At 49.7% G+C, this 24,884-nt stretch overlaps 3 protein-coding genes across 3 annotated transcripts; all 3 read left to right on the top strand.

The window, feature by feature from the left end:
- The first annotated feature begins 4,472 nt into the window (after positions 1 to 4,472).
- On the top strand, positions 4,473 to 5,720 carry LOC114580916 (spore wall protein 2-like). Its single transcript, XM_028699826.1, has 2 exons — positions 4,473 to 4,764; positions 4,921 to 5,720. The coding sequence occupies exons 1-2, from the start codon at positions 4,473 to 4,475 to the stop codon at positions 5,718 to 5,720; spliced, it is 1,092 nt and encodes a 363-aa protein (XP_028555659.1).
- Positions 5,721 to 8,901: 3,181 nt separating this feature from the next.
- LOC114580915 (ribosome-binding protein 1-like) lies at positions 8,902 to 12,414 on the top strand (the record flags this gene model as incomplete). Its single annotated transcript, XM_028699825.1, has 4 exons — positions 8,902 to 9,220; positions 9,276 to 9,918; positions 10,019 to 10,782; positions 11,969 to 12,414. Coding segments are annotated over exons 1-4 (2,172 nt in total), but the record flags the coding sequence as incomplete, so codon positions are not given.
- An 11-nt stretch (positions 12,415 to 12,425) lies between these two features.
- Positions 12,426 to 15,324, top strand: LOC114580914 (ribosome-binding protein 1-like; the record flags this gene model as incomplete). Its single annotated transcript, XM_028699824.1, has 3 exons — positions 12,426 to 13,725; positions 14,598 to 14,653; positions 15,226 to 15,324. Coding segments are annotated over 3 exons (1,455 nt in total), but the record flags the coding sequence as incomplete, so codon positions are not given.
- Between the last annotated feature and the right edge of the window lie 9,560 nt (positions 15,325 to 24,884).

Here is a 24,884-nt window from a genome sequence, read left to right as displayed (position 1 = left end):
GCCACAGGAAAGGAGAAAGGGGTGGGGGAGAGGGAAAAAGCGGGAAAAAGGAGAGTGCGGGTGAGGAAAGAAAGGGGTGGAAAGGGACGAAGGCACCCCCCGCGTGAAGGAGCCGAGGAAGAAGGCAGAAAGGAGGGAAAAACCCGCACAAACGGGCAAAAGGAAGGGAGGACGGAAAGAAGGGAGTAGTGGGACCGTCGAAGAAGAGAAGGTAACGGCCTGAGGAAGGTTGGTGGGCGAGGGAAAACGGAGAGGAAGGAAAAGGCCCAGAGAGAAGTCAAACGGGGGGGGGAGGGGAACCCGGTTAGGACGAAGCCCAAGGCAGCAATGAGATGGAAGGAGAGGGGGAAAAAAGCGGGCATGGCAAAAGAACAAACGGAAGAAACCAAAAGACCAGAAAGAAAGAAAAAGGGTGGAAAGGAAGACAAAAAGAAGAAGGAAAGGAACGACCAGAGATCGGGGTAGACGGCAAACGGGACCGCACGGCGACGCCGCGAGGCACCCGGTGAGGAGGGCACTGAAACGAGCCGCCCGGGCCCCCTACGACGATACAGAGAACGAGAATAAAGCACGGCCACCTGGCCCGGGTTAAGAGGGGCGAGGAGGGGCCCGGACACCAAAGAGATGCGGGGGCGGGCCCAAACGGCAAGACGAGCCGGAAGCGGAGGGACGAAGGCCAAGCGCATCCGAAGCTAAGCGGAGGACTCCCCCAGACGCAGCGCGCGCGGGGTCCCGCCGCCCCGGGGGGGGGTGGAGAGAAGAGGATAGGGGGGGGGCCAGACGAAGGGCGGCGGAGCGGCACCGGAGGACAGCAGAGGCAAGGCGCGGCGGGAACAAAAGGGGGGGGAAGAAAAAAGAGCGCGGGCAAAGAGGGAATCCAACGACGCCGCCACCACCGGGAAGGAGAGGATAAGGGCGGCGCGGCCGAGGAGGGGGCAAAAGGTAGAGGACAGAAGGGGAGGGCAGAGCAGAGCCGGCGAGTAGGAGACGGAGGCAAGGGGACCGATACACCCCGCAGAAAGCGGGGAGGGGCGGCGGAGGAGGAGGGGAGGAAGGTGCCTACAGGGGATGGTGGCTTGGAGGGGAAAGTGGGTGGAGGAAGGGTGGAGGGGGAGCAGGAAGAGGGGACCAGAAGGCACCCTCACGCGGGAGGGGCCGGGGCGAGGGAGAAGGGCGGAACAGCCCAACAAACCGGAGCAGGCGAGAGGAAGGCGGCACGAGCAGAGGGAGAACCGAGCACCACGGAATGAGAGGAACGGGACCGCGCAGCTGAGGGAAACCCAGAGAACGGCGGGAAAGACAACTAGAAAGGCCGGGGTAAGTGGGGGAGGGGGGTAAACCGGGAGGAAAGGAGGCCGAGGCCTGAACGAAGAGGGGGGATAGGAGAAGGAAAAAGGCGGGGAAAGAAAAAGAAAAAGCGGCCGGGGTAAAAGCGGGGGCAACAGCGAAAAAACAAACAAGGGAGCCGGAAGGAGGAAACAAAGAAAGGGAAAAAGAAGAGATAAGCAGAGAGGGCGACCACCAAGGAGAAAAAAAAAAAAAGAAAAAAAAAGAAAGCAGAAAGAAAGAAAAAAAACACAGAAGAGAAGAGGCAGGGAACCTGGACCGGGCCCAAGGCGGAACAAGAGGGGGAAGGGGAAGGGAAAAACGGCGGGAAAGAAAAAAAAATAGCCCTCAGGGAAAAGCGGCACAGCGAAAAAACAAGAAGGGACGGGCAGAGGGGAAAGAAAGAAGTAAAACAACAGCCAGAAAGGCGGCCAAAAGAAAGCGGAGAGGACGGGGCCGGAAAAAATGGCCCGCGAGGGGGCGGACCCGCCCAGCAGCAGGGGCACGAGCGAAAGAAAAGGAAAGGGTGGGAAGGGAAAGGGAGGAAGCCCGCAGTAAGACCACGGAAAGGGGGGAGGGAGAAAAAGGGGAAAAAGGAGGCCGAGGCGAACAAAAGGAGGGAAGGAGAAGGGAAAAACCAGCGAGAAAACAAAAAAAGAAAACGCGGCGGAAAGCGGAACAGCGAAAAGAGGAACAAGACAAGGGAAGAGGCAAAGCAGAAGGGGAAGCGTAGTAGGAGAGACAAAAGAAGGGAAAAAAGAAGCGCAGAAAAAAAAAAGCAGAACAAACAAACAGAGAGTTAGAGGGCATGGCAACTCGGACCGCGGACACGCCGGACAGGCACCCATAAACGCAGTGGGACCACGAAAGCGGGAGGGAGCCGAGCCCCCACAGCGAGCAGAAAAGCGCGGACAAAAGCGCGGCGACCAACGCAAGGGGAGAAGAGGACCAGAGACGGGGCCCGCGATGGGACGGGCAGAGAAACCACAAAGCCGGGCAGAGGGAAAAAACCGGGAAGCGGAGGGCACCGGCGCGGGAGGGAGGGAGAGCCAGGCGGGACCACAAAGAGGGCGGCGGCGCCCCCAAAACGGCGGCGCAAGGACACAAACCCGGGAAGTGGGGGCGGAAGGGGAAAAAGCGGAGCAACGAAAGGGAAACACCCGCCACGACCGCCCGGAAAACGCCACAAGAAGCGGCGCCAAGAAACGCAAACGCGAGCAGGGGCGCCGCCCGCTGGGAAGGACGCGCGCGGGAAGGGGCGCGAAAGAAGGAAACGGAAAAGCAGACCAAAGACACGGACAGGGAGGAGAGAAAGCGGAAAGAGAAGGGCGGGGAAAAACCGAGAAACAAGGGAGGGGAGGCAAAGAGGAGCAGGAGGAGCGAGGAGCAACGGAGGAGGGGGAGAATGAACCGGAGAAGCCGAGACAAGCGGGGGAAAGGCCAGAGATGGAGGGCAAAGGGGACGAAGACGAGAGGAAAGGAAGAAGACAGCCGGAGGAGGAGACGGAAGAGGAGGGGAGTCCACCAAGGACGAGGAGCAGGCATCCCAGGAAAGAGCAAGAGCAGCCAGACAGCGGTCAGCGAGCAAGCGAACCAGAAGGGGGGGCCGAAGCACAGGAAGGATAGGGGACAGGAGGTGGCAGGAGAGCACGTCCAAGTACGAGGGAGGGCAGCCTAAGGAGGAGAAGAAAAGGGGAAGCGGAAAAGCGGGGCGAAGACGCGAAGGGGAACGTAGGGGCCAGGAGCAGAAACGGAGGGCAAGGGAGGAGGAGGGAGGGACGGAGCAAAAGGAGAGGAGAGAAGCAGACGAGAGGAGGAGGGCAAAGGGGGAACGGTGGGGGGAACTCCAAACGCACCCGCCGGAGGGGGGGGGGAGGGGGCACGAGCGAGCAGACACCCGGAAAAAAGACGGGACGAAGAAAGCAAAAAAGAAGCAAAAAGAGGACAAAAAAGGGGAGAGAAAACCGAGGCGAAGACAAGCGGAGGCCAGGAAGCGGGGAGGGAGAGGGCAGAAGGGGCCGAAGAGAGTAACACACAGACAAGAAAAAGACAGAAGCAAAAGAAGAGACAGACGGAGGGGAGCCAAAAGAGGGGGGAGCAGCGAAAAGAAAAACGCAGGAGGGGAAGGGGGCCAACAAGCGCCCCCGGGGGGAGGAGGGAAAAGAGGACGGCGGGGAAGGGAGGAAAAGGAAAAAGAGGGCGCCGAAGGCCCCGCACGAAGGAGAAAGGAGACGAAAAGAGGGGAAAAGAAAAAAAGAGGGGTGAGAGAGAAAGAAACAAAGAAAAAGAAAAACAAAGGGGGATGAACCAAAACAACAGAGAAAGAAGAACAGAGAGAGGAACAAAGGCAACGGTAAAGACAAAGAAACAAGCAAAACACAGGCGCCACCGGGGAGAGAGAAAAAAGAGGGAAAAACAAAAAGAAAAGAACACAGAGAACAAAGGAAGAGCAGACAGACGCGAAGCAGGGGAAGGGGGGAGAGGTGGAAGAAAAGGAAAGGAAGGGGGCATAGGGGCGCAAAAGAGAAAAGGCGCCGCGGGAGTGGTAGGGCAAAACGGAGGAAAAGAAAAGGAAAAGGCAACGCACGAACAGCGAGAAAGGGGAAAAGGGGAAGGGGAGGAACCCAGGGGCGCAAGCGCCGGACAGCGGGAAGCCGGGGAAACAAAAAGTGAAGGCAAAAAGGAAGGAGAAAAAGAAAGGGGAGCGGAGACACGGCGGGGGAGAAAAGAGCGGAGAGAAAAGAGAGGCAAAGGAGGAACCAGAAAGCAGGGAGGCGCAAAGGCAAGGGGGAGGAGAGCAAGGGGCACAGAGAGGGGGCGGAGAGGGAAAGACGGAGAGGAGGGAAACGAACGGAGGCGGGCCCAGGGGGGGCCGCGGAGCAAGGTGGGGCACACGGGAGCAGAGTGAGGGGGGGAGACCACGGGGGCAGCGGGCAAGGAGGGGCGACAGGGGACACAGCTGGGCAGGGGGCGGGGCGAGGCCGCGGGGCAGGGTGCCAACGGGGGCCGGGGAAGGCTGAAAGCGACGCAAGGAGGAAAGGAGCGGCCAAATAGAAGGAAGAGTGAACGAGGAGCGCGGGGAAAGGGAAGAGAAAGCACAACCAAAACGGAAGCCACCGAGAGAGACAAAGAGCGGGAAGAAGTAAATGGGAAAAGAGATGCAGAAGGCGCAAAAAAGAAGGAGGGAGAGAGAGAACAGGGAGAAAGAAGAAACAGAGGGCGAGGCGGGGGCGAAGGGGAATTGGAAAGAGGGGAGCGCAAAAAGAAAGCACACCACAAAGAGGAGAGGAAGAGGAGAAGCAGCAAGGGGGCGCCCGGGAACGAGGGAGAGAAGGCGAGAAGCACGGGCAAAAAGGGAAGGGAAAAAGAAGGGGAAGGGTGCAGCAGGGGGAAGAAAGGCGTATAGGAGCGAAGGGCGGAGGAAAGAGGAGGGAGGGGGTAGGGGGGGGAGGAGCAGCCAAAAAGGACCAAAAAGAGACAGAACAAGGAAAAAAAAGTGGGGAAAAAGAAAAAAGGAGAAAAAAGAAAGAAGTAAAAAAAACGAAAAGAAGAAGGAAGGAAAAGCAGCAAGAGAACAAAAAAACAAAAAAACAGACAGGCAGGCAGGAACAAGACAGAAAGAAAACACACAACAAAAACGGGAGCCGCACAGCGTACGCCGGGCGGAGGAGGGGGAGCGACAGGCGGGCAGGGAGAGCGGGGGCGGGGAAAAGGGGCCAGAGGAGAAGGGGCTGAGGGGGAGCAGGGGCGGGGCAGGAAGGGGGAGGCAGTGGAGGGCCAGGAGGGGCAGAGGACCAAGGGGCCGACTCCAACAGAAAGAAGAGGAGAAGAAAGCGGAGGCAAGACAGGGGACCGGGGGCCTGCGGGGGGGAGGGGGAGGGCGGGCACGGGAGGAGAGGGGCAAGGGGTGGGAGGGGCGAGGGCGAGGGCCGTCACGCGCAGCAGCGACGAAGCCACCGAGCAGGGCGGGAGAGGGGAGGACGACAGGGGCAGCAGCAGCAATAAGCGGGGAACTGGAAAAAACGGGGCGCGTGGGAAGGAGGGAGCCAAGCAGGAGGAGCAGAGAAGAGCAGGCAGGCGGGGGAGGCACAGAGAACAGAACTGAACAGGAAAGGGAGCAGGGAGAAAGGAGAAGGGTAGGGACCGGGGAAAGGGGAAGGCGGGACCGAAAGCAGGGAAAGAGGGCACAAGTGGAGGAAACCCGAGGAGACAGGGCGCAGAAGGGGGCAGGCAAAAAGGGCAAAAGCAGGGCAGGAGAAGAGGCAACCGAGAGGGCGGACGGGAGGAGGCTACCGGCGGAGGGAGAGCAGAGCGAGCCAAAGGGGGGGCCACGCAGGACAGGGAGAGAGGCGCAGGCAAGAGGCAAAAGCAAAGCACAGAAAAAAGAATGCTAAGCAGTAGGCAGTGGCAGGGGAGCAGGAGGGAGGGGAGGCGACGCGAGGAGGAAAAGGGAGATAAAAGGGGGGACGACAGCGAGATAGAGGATGAGGAGAGGAAGAAGCAGGGGAAGCAGAGACCACAGCGCGAGAAGCAAGGAAGGGCAAGAACAGAGACAGACAAAGGGCCAAAAAGCAAAGAAACAGGGGAAAGAAAGGGGGAGGGGAGGGAAGAGCCGGCTAGAATGGGAGAAGGGCAAAGGGAGCAAGGGAAGCGGGGGCAAAAGGGGGAGAAAACGGAAGGGAGGAGGCGCGCGCGAAGAGCACGAAGGGGGGGAGGAGGAAACCGGAGGAAACGAGGCGCGAGAGCGAGCCAAGAGGGGGGGGAGGGGGAAGGGAAAAAAGGCGGAAAGAAAAAGAAAAAGCCCCCGGGAAAAACAGGGGGCAACAGCGGAAAAAAGTAGAGAACGGGAGCCTGGAGGCAGAAGCCAAGGAAAGGCAGAAGACGAAAAAAGAAAGAGGGAAACCAGAGAAGAGCAGAAAAGAAATGGGAAAAGAAAAGGGGAGAAAAAGAAAAGCAAGAAGAAACACACAGAGAGAGGGGAAGGGCGGGGAGGGAGCCGGAGCCGGGCACAAACAAAGAAAGGCGCGGCGGCCCGAAACGGGCGGCAAGAACAACCGGGAAGCGGAGGGGACGGAGGGGCAAGCGGGGCGAAGTAACAGGAAAACCGCGGCGAGCGCCAGCGAAACCCACAAGAGCGGCGCCCGCGCAAACGCCACGCGGGCCGCGGGCCCGGGCAAGCGTCGCGCGGCAGGCGGGCGCAACGAAAGAAGAGATACGAAAGGCAGGCGAAAGAGACGGACAAGGGCGGGAGAGAAAGCGAAAAGAGGGCGGGGAAAAACCCGAAAAAGTGAATGGCGAGCAGCAAAGAGCAGCGAGGAGGAGGAAAAAGGAGCGGCCGGCAGAAGGGGAGAGGTGGAAACCGGAGAGGAGGGGTGAGCAACGGGATAGGCCAGGACAAAGCAAGCAAAAGTATAGGAAGGGCGAAGAGAAGAGGGCGGAAGGAGACGAGAAGAGGAAATAAGAGTAGGGGGGCCAGCGGAAAGGAAAGGGGCAGCGCATGAAAGAGCGGGGAGGACGGAGCGCAGGGGGGAGAGGGGAGGAGAACAAATAGCGGTGAGAGCGCAGAGGATGGAGGCGAGAGGCTGTGGGGGGGGACACGCCCAAGGCAGCCAGAGGAAAGAGGCGGCGGACAGGCGGAGCGACGCCAGGCCAGGGGGCGGGCGCGCGGAAAGGGGCAACCACAGAGAATGAGCGAAAGAGCCCAGCAGGGCACCAAAGCCGGACAACGAAAAGCAAAGCACGGGACGGCGAGGCAAGAGTGCAGGGCAGGCAAGCAAGGCAGAACAGGCAAGGGGCAAGGAGGCGAGGCGGCAGAAAGCAAAGCAGAGGCAAGGCAGGAGGGAAAGCAAAGGCGAGGAAGCAAAGAGAAGAACCGAGAAAGCAAACGCAAGCAAGCAGTAGGCAAAACGCATGAAGAAAGCCGGCGAGCAGTCAAAGCAAGCGGAGCAAAGCAAGCGAGCAAAGAAAGGCAAGGAAAGCGAGGAGAACGAGCAAGGAAAGCAGAAGAGCCAGGGCCAGAGCAGCAAGGAAGCAAGACAAGAGCAAGAGGCCACCAGAGCAAGAGCGAGGCGCAGGAGGAGCAAGGCGCAGCGACAAGCAAGGAAAGCGAGGAAAAAGCGGACGAGACAGAAAAGCCAGAAAGCCGAGCAAGCAGAAAGCAGACGCCAGGGGCAAGACAGTAAACAGGCAGGCAAGAGCGAGAAGACGGGACAAGGACCAAGCACGGCGAGGGGCGGGGGGAGAAGCCAGGGAAGGGGAAGAGCCAGACGGGGTGGCAAAGAAAAAGAGAGCACGCGAGGCCGGCGGCCGCCCGCGGCGAGCGAGAAAACGCTGAGGACGCCAGCCAGAGAGCCAGAAGCAAGGGGGAAAGGAACCCCGGCGGCCCACCAGCGGGACAGGGCAAGCAAGCGCCAACCAACAGCAACAGGGGCACGGGGGGTGCCGGAGCAGAAGCAAGCAAGAACAAAGGCAAGAGGCAAGAGGAAAGCAAGAGAGAAAGATGCGAGGCAGAGCGAGGCAAGCGAGCAAGCGCAGAAAAAGCGGAAATCGGAGAAAGGGCGGGGGAACGGCCAAAAAAAAACGCGAGCAAAAGGGACACAAAAAGCCGACAAAGCAGAAGGCACCAAAGGCAAGAGAAGGGGCACGACAAGAAGAGAGAGAACGCGACGGAAGCAAGAGCAGAAACAGCGGAGAGGGTAGGAGAGCATAAGCGCGGAGAACCCAAAAGAACCGGGGAAAGCGGGCCAGAAAAGAAGCAAAGCGTGTAGAGAGGCGGAGCAGAACAGAGGAAAAGGGGGGCGGGGGAAAGGGGGGCAAGACAAAACGGGGGCCAGGGGGCGGGAACAAAAACACAAAGCGAAGCAACAAAACGACCAAACGGCAGAGCGAGAAAAAGAGGGAAAGAGGAGGCGGAGGCCGGGCCACGAGAGCTGCAAGGCGTGCAACATAGACGACGACGAAAAGGGGCGCGCGGCCGCCGAAAGCCAAGCGGGCGGCGCGGGGCCGGGCGCGGGCGCGCGCCGCAAGAGAGGGGCAGGGGAGAAAAGAAGGGCGCGCGCCGCAAACGAGCGGAGGGGCGGAGACCGAAGCGGAGCGGCCCGCGGATCGCCACAGCGGCGGCGAGCAGAACAAAAAGCCAAGCGGCCCGGACGAGGCCGCGGCCGAGAAGAAGTGGCCAAAAACCCGGCGCGCGGGAGGGGGCCAAGCACGAGGCGGCCCAGGACGAGCCAAAAGCGGCCGGGTAACGAGCCAGGCCAGAAAGGCAGGCCAGAAAAGACGCAGATATAGGAGCGGTGCAAGGCACGGAGGGCCAGGGACGAGCGCTAAGGAGGCGGCCCGGCAGAGCCGGGGAGGAAAAAGCCAAGGCAGAGAGGAACAGGAAGGAACGAGAGTCGCAGAAGGCGCCCACCGGAGAAAAAGGGCGCCCGCAGGGCGCCGAGGAGGACGAAAGCAAAAAACAACCAAAACATAGCGAGCCATAGCCAAAGCAAAAGCAAACGCGGGAAAGCCCAGACAGGCAGTGCAGGGCCAGGCAAGCACAGGGCAGCAAACAGGGAGGCAAAAAGAGCCAGTGGAATGCAAACCGAGCATTTATTTTTTTTTAAAGCAAAAGCCGGGCACGACACGGGCGCGGGGACCAACGGGGACGCCCCAGGCAGCAAGAGGAAAGGAGTCAGCGGAAGGCGGAGCAACGCCAGGCCAGGCGGGCGCCGACCGGAAAGGGGCAACACAGAGAAGGAGCGGAAAGAGCCCAGCAGCGGCCCCAAAGCCTACAACGGAAAGCAAAGCACGGGACGGCCGAGCAAGAGGCAGGGTCAGGCAAGCAAACCAGAACAGGCAAGGGGCAAGGAGGGGAGGCAGGGGAAAGCAAAGCAGGAGTCAAGGCAGGACGAAAGCAAGGAGGCGAGGAAAGCAAGAGAAGAAGCGAGAAAGCAAACGCAATCAAGCAGGACAGCAAAGCGCAGAAGAAGCCGGGCGAGCAGGCAAAGCAAGCAGAGCAAAGCAACGAGCAAAGCAAGGCAATGGAAAGGGCGAGGAGAACGAGCAAAGAAAGGAGAAAGCCATGGCCAGAGCAGCAAGGAAGGCAAGAACAAGAGCGAGAGGCAGCGCAGAGCAAAGAGAGGCTCAGGAGAGCAAGGCTCAGCGGAGCAGCAAGGAAAGCAGGAAAGCGACAGACAGGAAAGCCAGAAAGCCGGCAAGCAAGAAAGGAGGGAAAGCCCAGAGGGCAAGACGGGACACAGGCACGGCAAGACAAGAGACGGAACAAGGACGAAGCACGGGCCGAGGTGGCGGGGGGAGAAGCAGGGGGCGGGGGGAGAGAAGCAGACAGGGGGCAAGAAAAGAGGGGCACGCTAGGGCCCGCGGCCGCCGGCGGCAGAGCGAGAAGAAACGCCGAGGACGCCAGCCAGAGGAGCCGAGAAGCAGGGGAAAGGAAAGGCCCGGCGGCCCCAGCCGGGACAGGGCAGGCAACCGCAACCAACGGGCAACCAGGGCCATCGGGGGGCCAGGAGCAAGGAAGCAAGCAAGAAGCAAGCAAGAGGCAATAGGAAAAGCTAAAGAGGAGAAGACGGCAGAGGCAGAGGGAGTCAGCGAGTCAAGCGGATGAAAAAGCGAAAAGCGGACGAAAGGCGGCGGCGCGAACGGAAGGCTAGCAAAGGGACACAAAAAGCCGACAAAAGCACAATGCACAAAGGACAAGAGAAGGTGCACAGCATAGAAGAGAAGACGAGACGCGAGGGAAGCAGTCAGAAACAGCGGGAGAGGGGGCGAGGAGAGCAAGCGCGGAGAACCCAAAAGAAGGGGAAAGCGGGCAGAAAAGAAGCAAAGCGGGGAGAGAGGCGGAGCAAGACAGGAGGAAAAGGTGGGCGGGAAAGGGGGGGCAGACAAAACCGGGCCAGGGGCGGGACGAAAACACAAAGCGAGCAAAAAAGGACCAAAAACGCAAGAGGCGCGGAAAACAGAAAGAGGAGGCGGAGGCGGACCACGAAGCGGCAAGGCGGGAACAGGGCGACGACGAAAAGGGCCGCGGCCGCCGCAAAGCAAGCGGGCGGCGCGGCGGCGCGGCGCGCGCCGCAGAGAGGGGCGGGGAGAAAAGGAGGGCGCGCGCCGAAAACGAGCGGAGGGGCGGAGAGCGAAGCCGGAGGGGGCCACGGGCGAAGCGCCACAGCGTCCGGACGAGCAGGAACAGAAAAGCCCAAGCGGCCCGGACGAGGCCGCACGGACGAGAAGGAATGGCCAAAAACCGGGCAGCGCGGGAGGGGGCCAAGCACGGAGCAGCCAGAAAGCCAAAAGCGCGCCCGGCCATCCAGGCAGAAAGCAGGCCAAGAAAACACGCCAGAAAAGCAGCCGGGGGCAAGGCACGGAGCGGCCGGGACGAGCGCAAGAGCGGACGCGGCCAAGCCGGGAGTAAAAAGCCAAGCAGAGTAGAACAGGAAAGGGGAACGATGAGCGCACAGGGTGGAGACTAAAAGGGCAAGAAGACCAAGGGCAGCAGCAAACAGAGAAGCAGAGCGGAAGAGGAGGGGGAAGAAGGGGGGGAAAGGTAGAGAAGAGGCGGAGGGAAGGGGGGAGGGTGCACGGAAGGCAGGAAGAGAGGAGGCGGGCGGGGGGACCAGGCCACACACACACGCAGGGAGGGAGAGCGGGGAAAACGAGAAGGGAAGGGGGAAACCGAGGCGACGAGGAGGAGGGGCGAGCAGCGAGCGACGAACCGGGAGGAGTGGGGAAAAAACTACAAGGAGAAGGGAAGAAGAGGAAGGGAAACTGAAGGATACGAGAGGAGGGGGAGAGGCTAGGGGGACAAATCGGGGGAGCGGGGAAAACAACGGCCAAGGAGAAGGGGAAGGAAGAGGGAAGAGGGAAGGGGGAGGAGAAGCGCCGTGAGGAGCGAGAGCAGCGAGGACGAGCAAGACAAAGCGACGAAAAGGATGAAGAGGAGTGAGGGAGGAAGGAGGAGGAAAAAAGGGGCCAAGCGGATCAGATGGAGATCGGGAAGGAGCAGAGCCCCCCGAGGAGGAGGGGGGCCGAGCAGACGGGAGGGGCCGAAAGCGGGCAAGGGAAAGAGCAGAAGGGGGCGGCGAAGCAAACCGGAGACAACAAGAGGGAAGCCGAGCAGGAGCGAGACAAAGTGACCACAAAGCAGCCGAGACGAGCCGAATGAGCAGCCAAGGACGAGCAGGGCAAGGCTGACACAGCGGACGGAGGAGCCGAACAGAGGGGGCACCAGAAAGAAGTGGGGGGGGGGGGAGGAAGCCGCGCCGGGGATAGCACAGCAGGACAGGACAGCAGGCCAAGCAGCCGGGAAGAGGGGGGGGAGAAGGAGGGGGAGGGGGGCGGAAAGCCCCGCGGGGAAGCACGAGCGGGACAGGACGAGCCTGGCAAGCAGCCGCTGAGGAGGTGGCCGCGAAGAGAGGGAAGGGGGGGGGAAAAGCCCCGCGAGGGAAGCAGGGTCAAGGCACGGGGGGAGAAGGCGGGGGGAGCCAGGGAGCGGCAGGCGGCGAGAGAAAACGGAAAGAGAGAACGGAAAGGGAGAGAGGAAAGGGGGGAGGGGGAGAGAGGAGAAGAAGCCGGGGAGGAGGGGGCAAAGGCAGGGGGAAGGGGGGGCACACGGGGGCGGTGGAAAGCCGGACACCGGAGTGACCAGCAGAGGCACAAGGGCAGCGGGAGGAAAAGGGGGGGAAGAGGAAGAGCGCGGGTGGAGCAGAGGAGCGGGCGACGCGCCGGAGCGAGGAAGGCGAAGAGAGCGCGCGCGGCCGGGTGGGGGGCAGAAGTCCCGCCGCCGGGGTGGGGGGAGAGAGAGACGGGCGCCGGCCGCGAGACGGCGAGGAGCCAGAGCCGCGGAGACCAAAGAGAGCGGCAGCGGCCAAAACGGACGCAAGCAGGAACCGGGAAGAGGAGGGGACGAAGGGGGAAGCGGCCAGCAACCGGGGAAACCCCCGGCATCCACGCCCGGTAAACTCGCCAAGGAGCGGCGCCCGCGCGCAAACGCCACCCGGGCCGCGCGCCCTGCAAGTGCGCGCGGGACGGGGCGAGAGAAGAAGGAAGCGGCAAGGGCGACAAAGACAGCGAACCAAGGGCCGGGGACAAGGTCGGAAAAGAGAGGGCGGAAAAAAACCGGAAGAAGCGGAGCGGAAAACAGCAGCGAGGAGGGAGGGCAGGATGCGGCCGGGACGAGGGGCGGAAAGAGGGCGGCTAGAAAAACCGAAAAACCGCAGGGCGAACACCAAAGTAGCAGCCAGGAGGAGGGCAGAGCGGCGGGAGGAGGGGCAGGAAAAAGAGGGCGGCGAAAAACCCAAAAAACGGAGTGGTCGGGTGGGCCAAGAGGGGAGAGCAGCCAGGACGATGGGGAGGAGGGACGCGTAGGAGCCGGTAGGAGAGGAGGAGAGGCGAGGAGGAGTGGGGGAAAGGGGGAGGAAGCAGCGAGAGGACAGGAGGGAGGGGCGAGGGGAGGAGAAGAAAAATGGAGGGAGAGGGCAGGCGGGCAAGAGGAAGGGGAAAAGCAAGGAGGCGGCAACAGCAGCCGGGAGGAGAGACAGAGCAGCCAGGATGTGAGCGAGGAAAGGAAGGCAGAAGGAGCCCGAAGCAGAGAGCAAAGGGAGGGGAGGAGGGGAGGGGGCGGGAGGAGGAGCGAGAGCAGCCTAGGAGTAGGAGAAGAAAGGAAGCGGAAAAGCGGACGGAAAGGAGCAGGGGCAGGGGGGGCAAAGCAGAAAGGAGGGGACGAGAAGAGCAAAAAGACGAGAGACAAGGAGGGCAAAAAGAAGCGACGGAAAGGAGCAGGGGGAGGGAGGGGCCCAAAGCAGAAAGGAGGGCCGAGAGGAGCCCAAAAAGCAGCGAGGACGAAGAGGCAAACGAAACGGCGAGGGGACGAGAGCGCACGCCCGGGGGGGGGGGCAGGGCACCAAGCAAGCAGACGCGCGGACAGGACGGAAGGGAAAAAAGAAAAAAGACAGCAAGGAAGAGAGAGAACCCGGGACAAAGACAGGAGGCAACCGAAGGGAAGCGCAGGCGCGGGGGGAGGCGGGAGGGGAGGCGGGAAAGGGGGAGGAGACAGCAGGGAGATCGCGGGCCCGGACGGGAGCCTCGGGAAGGGGAGGTGCCGCCCAGGAGGGGCCGAGACGAGAGGGAGAGCGGCAGGGTCCGAGCAGGGCAGGGAAAACGGCGGAGGGCGGGAGGGGGGCGGGAAGGAGGGCGGAGGGAGCGCGCCAGGCCGAGGGGGGAGCGGGGCGGTAGGAGCAGGGCGGGGCCAAAAAGGCCCGATGAGCAAGGGGGGGGGCAAAGAAGGACGGCCGGAGGAAGCGGCCGGGCCCGAGGGGAGGGAGGTCGAGCGGCCAGGACGACTGGGGGCGATTTGCGGGCGGGCAAGCAGGGCGGAGGAGAGAAGCAATAGCAGCGAGGGGGAAGGTATGGAGAAAAATAAGCAGGGGAGAAACGAAAAAAGGGAGGAGAGAGAGAGAAAGGAAAAGAGAGAAAGCGGGAGGGCGAGATGCTGCGGAGGCACGGGGCGGTCCGAGTCGCCACGGGGGACAAGAAAAGGAAGAGCGCTGGGGGAAGCGGACGCCGAGCAGAGGGGGGGCAGAGAGAGGAGGGGGGGGCAGGGGGGCGCAGAGGGGGGGGGCGGGACGAAAAAGGGGACCCGGGGGGGAGTGACACAACGGCGCACCGCAGCATAACGGGGAAGAGGGGAGGGAGCACGAAGAGGCGACACGAGGGGAGGCGGGGCGGGAGACGAGTGAGGCACCAGGAGGGGGGGGCGACGCGAGGGGAGCGAAGAGAAATAAGAGGCAAGAGGGGAGGAGAGGGAGGCAAGAGTAGGGAAGAGGCGGAGAGGAGGGCGGAACAGGCGGGAGGGGAAGGGGGGGAAGGGTGAGGGGAGAGGGGGGGGAAAGGGGAGAGACGGCCGGGACGCCGCCGAAAGCGGACGAGGGGCGATGGGGGAAGAGGGAGAGAGGGTATGAACAGAGGCAGTTGGAAATGGGAGAGGATTGGCGGGAAGAGGGACGAGGGAAGGGATGATGGGAGGAGTAGGGATGACGGAACACAAGGGGAACTCGGGGATGTGGACGGGGGGGGAGAGAAGGGATGTGGACAGGAGTGGGGGTCCGACTGGGCGGGCCGTGTATATCTAGGAGGTAGTGGAGAGTGAGGGTTAGGTTTTTTTTTATTTGTTTGGGAGTCATAAGGTAGTTCTTATAGCATATGCCGACGGCCCGACGGGCAATAGAGTGACGACTCTTCTTTATTGAACCCAATGTCTATGATTAATTCTACAACAGCAAAATGGATTTCACAACAGCAAACTGAAGCCAGTGATATGTACTTGTCAGTATTAGTCTGTATTTTGAAGTGCTAGGTACCGATATAGATGTGCTATTTTATACTTTAATTTGATTTTGATCGGCATTCTATGAGATTTTACTGTATCGTTACGATTCATCGTTTCATTGCAGTGATCGCTGAGCATATGATACTACTAGCAATATAATTGATTATGGATGGATTATAGTATCTGTAACTTGACTTCATTGATGCTATGAATGGATATTATACTTATTATAGTTTAAATTGATTTCATTGAATATTGATTTCAACGTAATTATATTTGATATGATGATTTGAGGCTGATCGTACGGCGATGACTCTGAGTATCTTGATGATTGAGTTGAGTTTATCATGGTCTTCTATTGATTTCATCGACTAATGTGTGATTTCGTACTGCATTGACTGACTGATTTATTCCACGTGCCATAAAACTCAATTGACCTATTGACTGTTATAGGAGTTTGATTGCACTGACATGCATTTATTATAGCAAAGTCCGTGCTGTGATTTCAGTGTAGGCTTTGAGTTACCTTCGTGGGGCTATTTAAGAGCTTCATGATATATCGTGGTTGACAATTTCAGGTCCGCAGCAAGACAACTGGAATGGGTTTGATCAATGAATGTCAGAATGAATCCTTTCTCAGCTATTTGATGCGGGCGTACGGGGATATCGACGTGTAGACATTGTGTCTAAATCCCAAGCACGAACCAGTAAGTAGTGAAAAGGATTTGATGATAGTTTGACATAAAATGGATATTTTTGCATACATGTTTGAATACATATGTGATGAATGCACTGAATGACCTGTATGACTTCAACGAGTCTTTTGATTTTGATTTTGGCGTAGTGGATCGATTTTGTGGTTTGGTTAATTTTTTTGCTTCCGTACCTATAGGGAAATGTCGGGACGACATTCTTCTCTAGTGTGGGGTAGATAATTTGAGATACTCGTCCCTTACTGTTCCTCTTAACTGGATTTTTCCTCCCCAGGATCATGCCACGGCGCGATATTGAATCGTCCAGGACCAAGCAGTCGCATTGAAAACAGCTAATTTCATGGGAGTATATTTTCTTGGAATGATTCTGGACTGGATCGCCAGGCCGATTTTTGGATCGTTGGGACGATCTAGTACTTTGGCAAAACTCCCTGCGAGAGCAAGGGTTTTCGGCAGAATTAATATCGGCCTGAGGAATCGTTCGGGCCGAATTGGATTTTGTTCTGTGCGGCCAGGACGATTGTGGGCGATCGGCCGGGGCTAAGGCTGATAAGCTGGATATAAGCAAATCAGCTGTTTTGAGGAGAAGAGAAAATTTATAAAATAGAAAATATCTGAGGAGAGAGAAAGAGAAAGGAAAAGAGAAGAAAGCTTTGGATTTCGATGGCCGCGGAGCACTCATCTGTACTGTGATGATCTCGTGGCAGGACTACCGAATCTTTCTATTTCTGGAGATATTTGAGTTTTTGGCTCGTTGTTTGTGCTTAGATTTGATGTTTTTTTCCTGAAAAATGGACCCAGTTTTGATATTGACAAACTTTCACCGCATCAACTTTTTAATATGGTTATTGATTTCGAATATTTCCGATTGCATCTTTCCTATGGAAACATTCACGGTTATTTTGGCTGTCTACGCGGATTTTGATCTAATAGAAAAAATATCACGGATGTTTATTGATATTGATTCAGTAGAGTAAATAGTCTTACTATTATTGATCAGTGAACTTCTCATTTGTTAATTGTGTGAATTAGATTTTGTAGATTTTGGTAAATTTGATAGACTGCTTACAGCCACCGAAATTTTCATACGATTTCCGATTTTTCTGAGATTGATAGCATGATAGCATATGCATATGAATTATTTAGCTTATGCTTTACTGACTATGAATTCATTATTGATTTTATTGATTACTGGAACACAAGTGGAACCTGTTTGAATGTGTTGTGAGATGTGATTTGGACCTGTACAGGCATGGTGCGGCCGAGGCTTTTCTTCTTAAAACACTTGATTATGTATATGGTATGGATCATAAGGCAGTCCTTATTAGAATATGCCGACGGGTGCGGCCGACGGGAAATAGAAGTGCCACTGGACTCTGTTTTATTGAAACCATCGTATATGGATTTATCCGTAAACTGTAAAATGGATTCTACAACAAGCATAACAAGCCAGATGATTGTACTTGTTCTAGTATTATCGTATTGAATGCTTATGTTTACTGTAATTGGACTTATGAGTTATCTGCTTATGATGTTGATCGGATTTATGGATTTCTGTCATCGTACGATTTCATCGATTTCATTGTTTGATCGCTGCCCAGCATTAGTTACATACTGAGCCATTAGATATGATATGGACTGGATATTGTATATTTTATTGATTCAATTGATGTGCGATGGACATGGATATTATAGAATTGTATAGTTCTAATATTTCATTGACTTTATTGATCGATGTGATTGTCATGATTTGGCGACTATCGACGGATTCTTCTGTATTTTGGGAATGGTAACGTTATGAACTTGACTTGACGTTTGACTTATCCGTTCTTCTATGATTTCACTCAACTCTGATTTCCATCATGCGCATTGACTACTGATTTGATTTGTCCGCATAGACTCAGACCATTGACCTGCACATTGCTGTTATGGATTTGATAGATTGACATGCATATTGTTTCTAGTATCGTGTTTTGATTTCAGTTGTAGGCTTTGGTGACCTGCTGGGCTATTTAAGCTCATTATATGTGGTTGACAATTTCAGGTCCGAGCAAGGCAACTGGAATGGAGTTCGATCAGAATGTCAGACGAATCCTTTCACTATGGATGCCTGGGGCGTCACACACACAAAGAAATATAGAATAAAAAATACTATGAGATATAAAGATATTTGTTATCATCAAAAATATAAAACCCATGAGCTCAAGTAATAACAGATATTTCATGAGATGACCCCCAATCATTTAAGATGGAATAACATAATTATTAATTTAATGTCACACACACAAAGAAATATAGAATAAAAAATACTATGAGATATAAAGATATTTGTTATCATCAAAAATATAAAACCCATGAGCTCAAGTAATAACAGATATTTCATGAGATGACCCCCAATCATTTAAGATGGAATAACATAATTATTAATTTAATCTTCTAGTATCATCAGCAATATTATATTAGACAATTAATATAAATTTTGAATTGATTGTACTGGACTATCCAGTGATCACCCAGTACTATCAGGTTTAAACTCTACACATTATGCAGGAAGATCCTTTAATCATACTAGATGATCTTTGATGCTAGAATTAAATTTTTAGGGTTTTTCAAAGCCCTCTATTTAAGCTTTCTCTAAAGACATTGTAAGTATATTTAGCATGCATTTAGTCTCTATTCTTCTTGAGAAAGCATGAAGAGAGAGCTTTGAAAGGGAAAGAGGAAAGAGTGGAGTTTGAGAGGGAGAAGATCCTTGTGGGTTTCGATGGAGAGTAGAAGAGGTTTTACATTGTTACTTCGACAAGCTTGCACCTCAGTACCATCAGATTCAAGGTTTGTTTTGAAGAAAGTTTAGGGAAGAAGAAGATTTATTTGTTGTGAAAGGATCAGGCTAACTAAACCAATATAAATCTATAGTGTGTTTATTCTTGATTTTATTTTTCTACACTTTATTTTCCACATTTATTTTAGTGATATTTATATGGTTTAAATATTTTATTTTTTAGTATTATGAATTTACTTTGCTTCTGCATCAAGGGATAAAGTTATCTATTTTTCAGATGTTGAAAACTGTTTTAAAAGGGGGATTTTTCTTTTTATTTAAAGAATTTTTTAAATTACCAATTCACTACCACTCTTGGATAGCCTCGAGACTAGTTCATAAGGGTTTAACAATCCTCACAAACTTTCAAGTGATATTAGAGAGAGAATAATAAATTAAGTTTTATAAAACTTTTGAAAAAAGATCAATTGCTAACTTTGAAAATTATAACATTATAGAAGGATATTCAATCACATAACCACATTTATTTCAAAATGTTTCTTTTGATTTTTGGAAAATTTGTATGTCTATGTTCTTGCAATTAATTGATTATCGAATGTGGTATATGATTCAAACTGATTATTCCTATACAATCATATCTTATAGATGTAGTCAAAACTTTTATCCCTTTTACTAAATAGAGTAGAATAAAATAAATCAATGCTCAATCAAATGCTAAATGCTTGAATTATTTTTTCTGTGCTTTGAATTTTGAATATTGCATGAGAATCTCTACATGTACTAGTGGCAAAAAAATTTGGGATAGATTATGCTCTACATACAAAGGTACTAATAAAGTAAAGCAATATAGGTTGAATATTCTAATGCATGATTTTGAACTTTTTTTCATGAAACCTTATGAGATGATCTTAGAAATGTATACTAGGTTTACTCAAATTGTGACATCTTTAAATGCTTTAGGTAAAGAACATTCAAACTTTAAAAGGTCAATAAAATTCTACATTTTCTACCTGATAAATTTCATGTTAAAGTTATTGTTATATGTGAATCAAAAGACTTGAATGATTATTCTATTGATAATCTGATTGGCTCACTCATTACCCACGAGCAAAGTTTAAGTTAAAAGCTTTTGAATGCTGATGAAAATGTAGTACTAAAATCTAAAGACATGGATGGAGGTGGCTTAGTAGATGATGAGAGTGAGGAAATAGCATAGAAAATACAAAAAATTGAAAATCTACTACAGTGCAAGCATCAACATCAACAAAAGAGGAACAAAGGTAAACATGGTCTTGATAAGATTTCTTATAATATTATTTATGTTAGGTGTAGGAAAATTGGTCATATGAAAAATTAGTGCCCTAAAATGAAAACACTTCATGCAAAGAAAAATGATAAAAATAAGACAATTATAATATGGACAAATTTTAAAAAGAAAAAGATCTCCATGACAGATGTAGCTTCAAAATCATCAGACCAGGAATAAGATGATGAGGTATAAAGTTTTTGTTGTGTGTTTATTTATGTTATTGTTAATGCATGCATGTATGTTTTTTTTTGTTTTTTTTTGTTCATCTTGAATGCTTTTACTTTCCTTATTATTTTAGTTTTTTTATTATTTATTTTTATAATTTTTTATTTTATTTTATTTTCATGTATATTTTGTAATTTTTGGCTGATCATCACACACAAATCACACCTCACATCATATTTACATAAGACATTCGATCACCTCTCAGATTTTATTAAAAAAATGAATGAAAAATTAACCTTCTTTTTACTTCAATTTTTGGCAAGTGATTATAGAATTCTCTAAATAGTTAAAGGGAGAAAAATTGATGATTATCCCTCTTCCTCTAACTCCTTTAGTGGTGTGATTTCTTTTTGAATAAAAAACTATTTAAAATTAAAAATTAGACCAAGAAATAGAAATCTGTTTCTTCTTTCTACATTTCTCTATCTCAATTAAATATTTTTTGCGAATTAATGAATATATTTTAAAATTTACTTATTCAAGCTATTTGTCTATATCAGGTGGATTAAGTTTTGGTTTGTGATTTGCTCTTCCCTTTAAAAGAGAGTAAGTTCCTCTTCTCTTATATTTGGAAGATAATTTCATAATTGAGTAGATTTAAGAACTTAAAAAGGAAACAAGTTGGAAAAAATGAAAAGAGGAATAAAATGAGCCAAAAATGAAAAGATGTGCAATGTCCGCCAATAATTGCAAGATGCACAAAGTGTATCAAAAATAAAATATGCATAAAGTGTGCAAAAATTTGATAAAGAGGCACAAAATGGGCCCAGAATAAGTTAGTTTACCATCCTATCAAGTCTTTAAATCTAAGACAAATCTATGTGCCAATTGATATCATCCACACTTGAATTTGAGAATCATGATTTCTGGTTCATCACTTTGCAATACTTTTCTCTTAAGATATATTTCTAAAAAGAAGTGTATAAAGATCACATTTCTTTTCTAATTCATTTTTTGAATTAGATTTTTGTTTAAAAAGGATTTTAACCTGTAAGGAGCTTGAGCCAGGGTTAATAAAATTCAAATTTTCAACATTTCTAGATGTTAGTGCGTTGAATTCATTTCTTACTAAGATTTTGAATAAAATCAAGAGGCGAATTTCTCATTTTGAGAAAATATGCAAAAATTAATTTAATTTTCTTAAACATCATCACCACCTTCACCTGATTAGAGTCTGTATGATCTTTAATTTGTTATATGTGTTTCATTTTATTTTTGTATGTTTCCCTTCTTTTTTATAATATCAAAGGTGGAGAATGTGTTTGATTGGTTGTATTTGTATTTAAGTTGCATTTGTTCATCTTATATGTATATTAATTTATATGTTGTTTTGGTTCTAAAAATTTTGTTTTTATTTTTAATTTGTTTCTCTATAAAAAAATCTTTTTTTATTTCCCCTATTTTTAGTATAATTATCTTAGTGAGGGGGAGATTAGGAGAAAATCTTTTTAATTTTATAAATTCAACCAGTAATATTTTCCATCATAAAAAAGGGGGAGATTGTTGCAACATAACCTCATGAGTTTATATTTTAGATGATAACAAATATTTTGGCTCACATCCGTATGTCTATTATATTTGATATGTATTTTTATTTGTCTGTGTGTTAATATATTAGGAACATTATGCACTATCCATCAAAGATTCATGGCCTAAGATTTGTTAGAATAGGTTATTCTATAAAATTTTTTGTAATATTTATTGATGTATTTTTGATTTCTTAAGTCAAGTCTTGTAATGGTGTATGCTAGCTCTGTGACCACCTACACACACACTCAAGAGGAGTGAGTTTGAGTTAAAACCAAAAGTTCAAAATTTGAAGTAATAATATCGTATGATTTATATCATACCATTTGATCAGCTCATCTAACTAATCATACTTGACGATCAGTTATGATCATGAAAAATAGTTACCAATCAGAGTTTAGACAAGATTTTAAGATTCAAATTTTATTCTAATCATTTAGGATGACATACATCGTATTGGATGATATATGACAATCATGTCAAAATTAATTATGTGATTAGGCAAACAATTATGGTTAGATTGCTCGATCAGATAGTATAGGATGATCTTTGATATTTCATGGGATGAATGCTAATCGTACTTGGTGGAATACCATAATTATTCATCTAATCATCAAGGATGATTCTTAATTTCATATTCGTAATTAGTAAAAATTTGAACTAATAATACTGGACTTTCCAACGATTGTCTAGGATTATCAGGTTAAATTCTACACATCATACAGTATGATCCTACGATCATACTGGATAATCTTTGCCACCAAAATTAAATTTCTAGGGTTTTTCAAAGCCCTCTATTTAAGCTTTCTCTAAATACATTGTAAGTGTATTTGGTATGCTTTAAGTCTTCATTCTTTTAGAGAAAACTTAAAGAGAGAGCCTTAAAAGAGAGAGGAGAAATGCTAGAGTTTGAGAGGGAGAAGATTCTTGTGGATTTTAAGGGAGTGTGGAGGGTGTTTCACATAGTTGCTCCGACATTTTTCACCTCAGACCCAACAAATTCAAGGTTTGTCTTGAGAGAAGTTTTGGGAAGAAGAAGAACTCTTTGGTGTCAAAGGACCTGGCTACTCCACCACACCAGAGAAGGTGAAAACGATTCAAGGTTTTTTACCTCTGAAAGGATTTGTGGTTCTCTGCCGTTAACTAGAGGGAGAAAAAGTATTATGGTCCTCTATCACATTGAGTTGGTAGAAGAGATTTTGTAAGAGATTTTCTGCCTAGCTGTGGGGGCTAAAGGAGAGTCACTAAAGATTTAGTGTAACACATGGAGTGGGTGACTTCAGGGAGTGTACGTAGGTCAGGTTGACTGAACCACTATAAATCTATGGTTTGTTTGTTCTTGATTTTTTTTATGCGCATTATTTTTTACATTTATTTTTGTATATAACTACTCGATTAAAAAATTATGATTGATATTACATTGTATTGATTACCTATTTTTAGATGTTAAAAAAGCTTTAAGAAGAGTTTTTTCTTTTTTTGTTTAAAGATGGTTTTTTAAATTATCAATTTACCTCCTTTTGGTTAGCCTCGGGACTAATTTTTAAAAGTTTAACAACCCTCACGAACTTTCAAGTGGTATTAATGCGGGATTCATAAATTTCCTTACAACTACTTTCTTTTCTTGTAGATAGTGAACCTGAATGCTGGCGGGTAAGCCAATAGAGGGAAATTTTTCAAGGCAAAGTAAATGCTAAGATTTCTTTGGAAGAATTTATGGATGTGTTTATTCTTCATTTTACCACAACTATGCAAAGTAAATTCTTGTTTTTTAGATGTGAAAAAGCTTTTAAAATGGGGATTTTTCTTTTATTTAAAGAAGTTTTTAAATTACAAATTCACCCCCTCTTTGTTAGCCTTGGGACATAGGTCAGGTTAACTGAACTATTATAAATTATGGTGTGTTTTCTTGATTTTATTTTTATGCACTTTATTTTTTTTTCATTTTTTTTTATAATTGTGTGGTAGAAATCTCTGATTTTCTATTATTTTTAAATTTCTTTGTTTCCACATTAAAGGATAAAATTGTTTGTTTTTAGATGTTGAAAAAGCTTTTAAAAAGGAGATTTTTCTTTTTATTTAAAGAATTTTCTAAATTACTAATTCACCCCCCTCTTAGTTAGCCTTAGGAATAGTTCATAAAGGTTTAAAAACCCTCACAAACTTTCAAAAGGAATTTATAGTTGTCTTTAAAGAAGTTCTATGTGGTTTACCTCTAGATAGAGAGGTAACGTCCTATATTAAGGTGGTGCTAGGTATAAATCTGATAGTGAAGAATCCATATAGAATGATAACGATTCGTTGGGATGTTAAGCCCTTATGAACTAGCCCAAGGCAAATCAAGAGATGGGGTGAATTGATAGGTTAAAAAATCTTTCATGATCAAAATACAAAACTTAATCAAACCAAAATTTACCATAAAGAAAATAAAAATGTGGAAATTAAATACAAAAATAATAAATGAAAGAACATACCAGATTTATAGTGGTTCGGTCAAACCTTGACCTACGTCTACTCCTCGAAGGCACCCTCTGAGTATTGCACTAAACTTAGTATCTCTCCTTTTGCCCCCACTGCTAGGCAGTGAAGCCCTTATAAAATCACTTCCACCTTCCCCAGTGTGGCGGAGTAGTTGGGCCCTTTGACACCAAAGAGATATTTTTCTTCCCAAAACTTTGTTCAAGACGAGCCTTGAATCTGATGGTACTAAGGTGCAAGCTCACCGAAGCAATCGTATGGAACCCCCCATACTCCCTTGAAACCCTCTTCAAGGATCTTCTCCCTCTCTCAAACTCCCTCCTTTCCTCTCTTCCTTTCAAGCTCTCTCTTTAAGTTTCCTTCAAAAGAATGAAGCTTCAATGGCTGCCAAATGACACTTACAGAGACCTTTGTCAAATCTTAAATGGAAGAGCTCCAAATGAGCTCATTATTTATAACTTGCTGACTTTATCATCTAGGATGTTATGAATATCATCCTAGTAGATCAGAGTAAATTTTACTCAATCAGCCTGGTCGGTTTGGGATGATCAAAAGATTTTTGGCCATATCAGCCAACCCGATATCATGATCGTCCTGGCCGATTAGTTCAAATACGAGGAAAATTTTCTTTAATATCGCCCTAAATAGAAGCTGGACGATGTCAATCGTCCAAGCGATCGTCCCGGATGATCCTGCGATCATCCCGGACGATGTGATCGTGAAATCAAACCTTAATTAGTTTCCTTAATTATCATATTAATTTAGGTATAATTGTGTTATATCATCCAGGATGATGTCCTACATAATGTCCAAAAATAAAGAATACCTAAATAGATATGGCGGCTGATTCTTTCTATTTTGTGTTTATCATCCCGGATGATATGTATATCATACAGGACGATGTGCTTAAAGATGGTTGCCTTAACTGGGATGCCCTAATTATGGTTTTTATTTTTAGCTGATCATCCAGGCTGAGGTTTGGATCGTCTCGAATGTTGTGAGCAAAAAATAGAGAACTCTAAAATAGAAATAAGTGAGCAAGGTTACAAGCAAGCAAACACCCTTACAAGCCAATAAATATATTAATGAAAAATACAAATAGAACATGTTATGATAAAGCATGAGCCTTGTAAGGTGCATTGTAATCCTGAAATGTTAGTAAAAACAGAAAGAAAAATATATTGTAAATACAAGTAGACAGCA

This window comes from Dendrobium catenatum, unplaced genomic scaffold (assembly GCF_001605985.2).
Source record: "Dendrobium catenatum unplaced genomic scaffold, ASM160598v2 fragScaff_scaffold_1395, whole genome shotgun sequence".
NCBI lineage: Eukaryota > Viridiplantae > Streptophyta > Magnoliopsida > Asparagales > Orchidaceae > Dendrobium > Dendrobium catenatum.
Note: the sequence above shows the minus strand (reverse complement) of the source record. Positions and strands in the feature narration are given on the sequence as shown.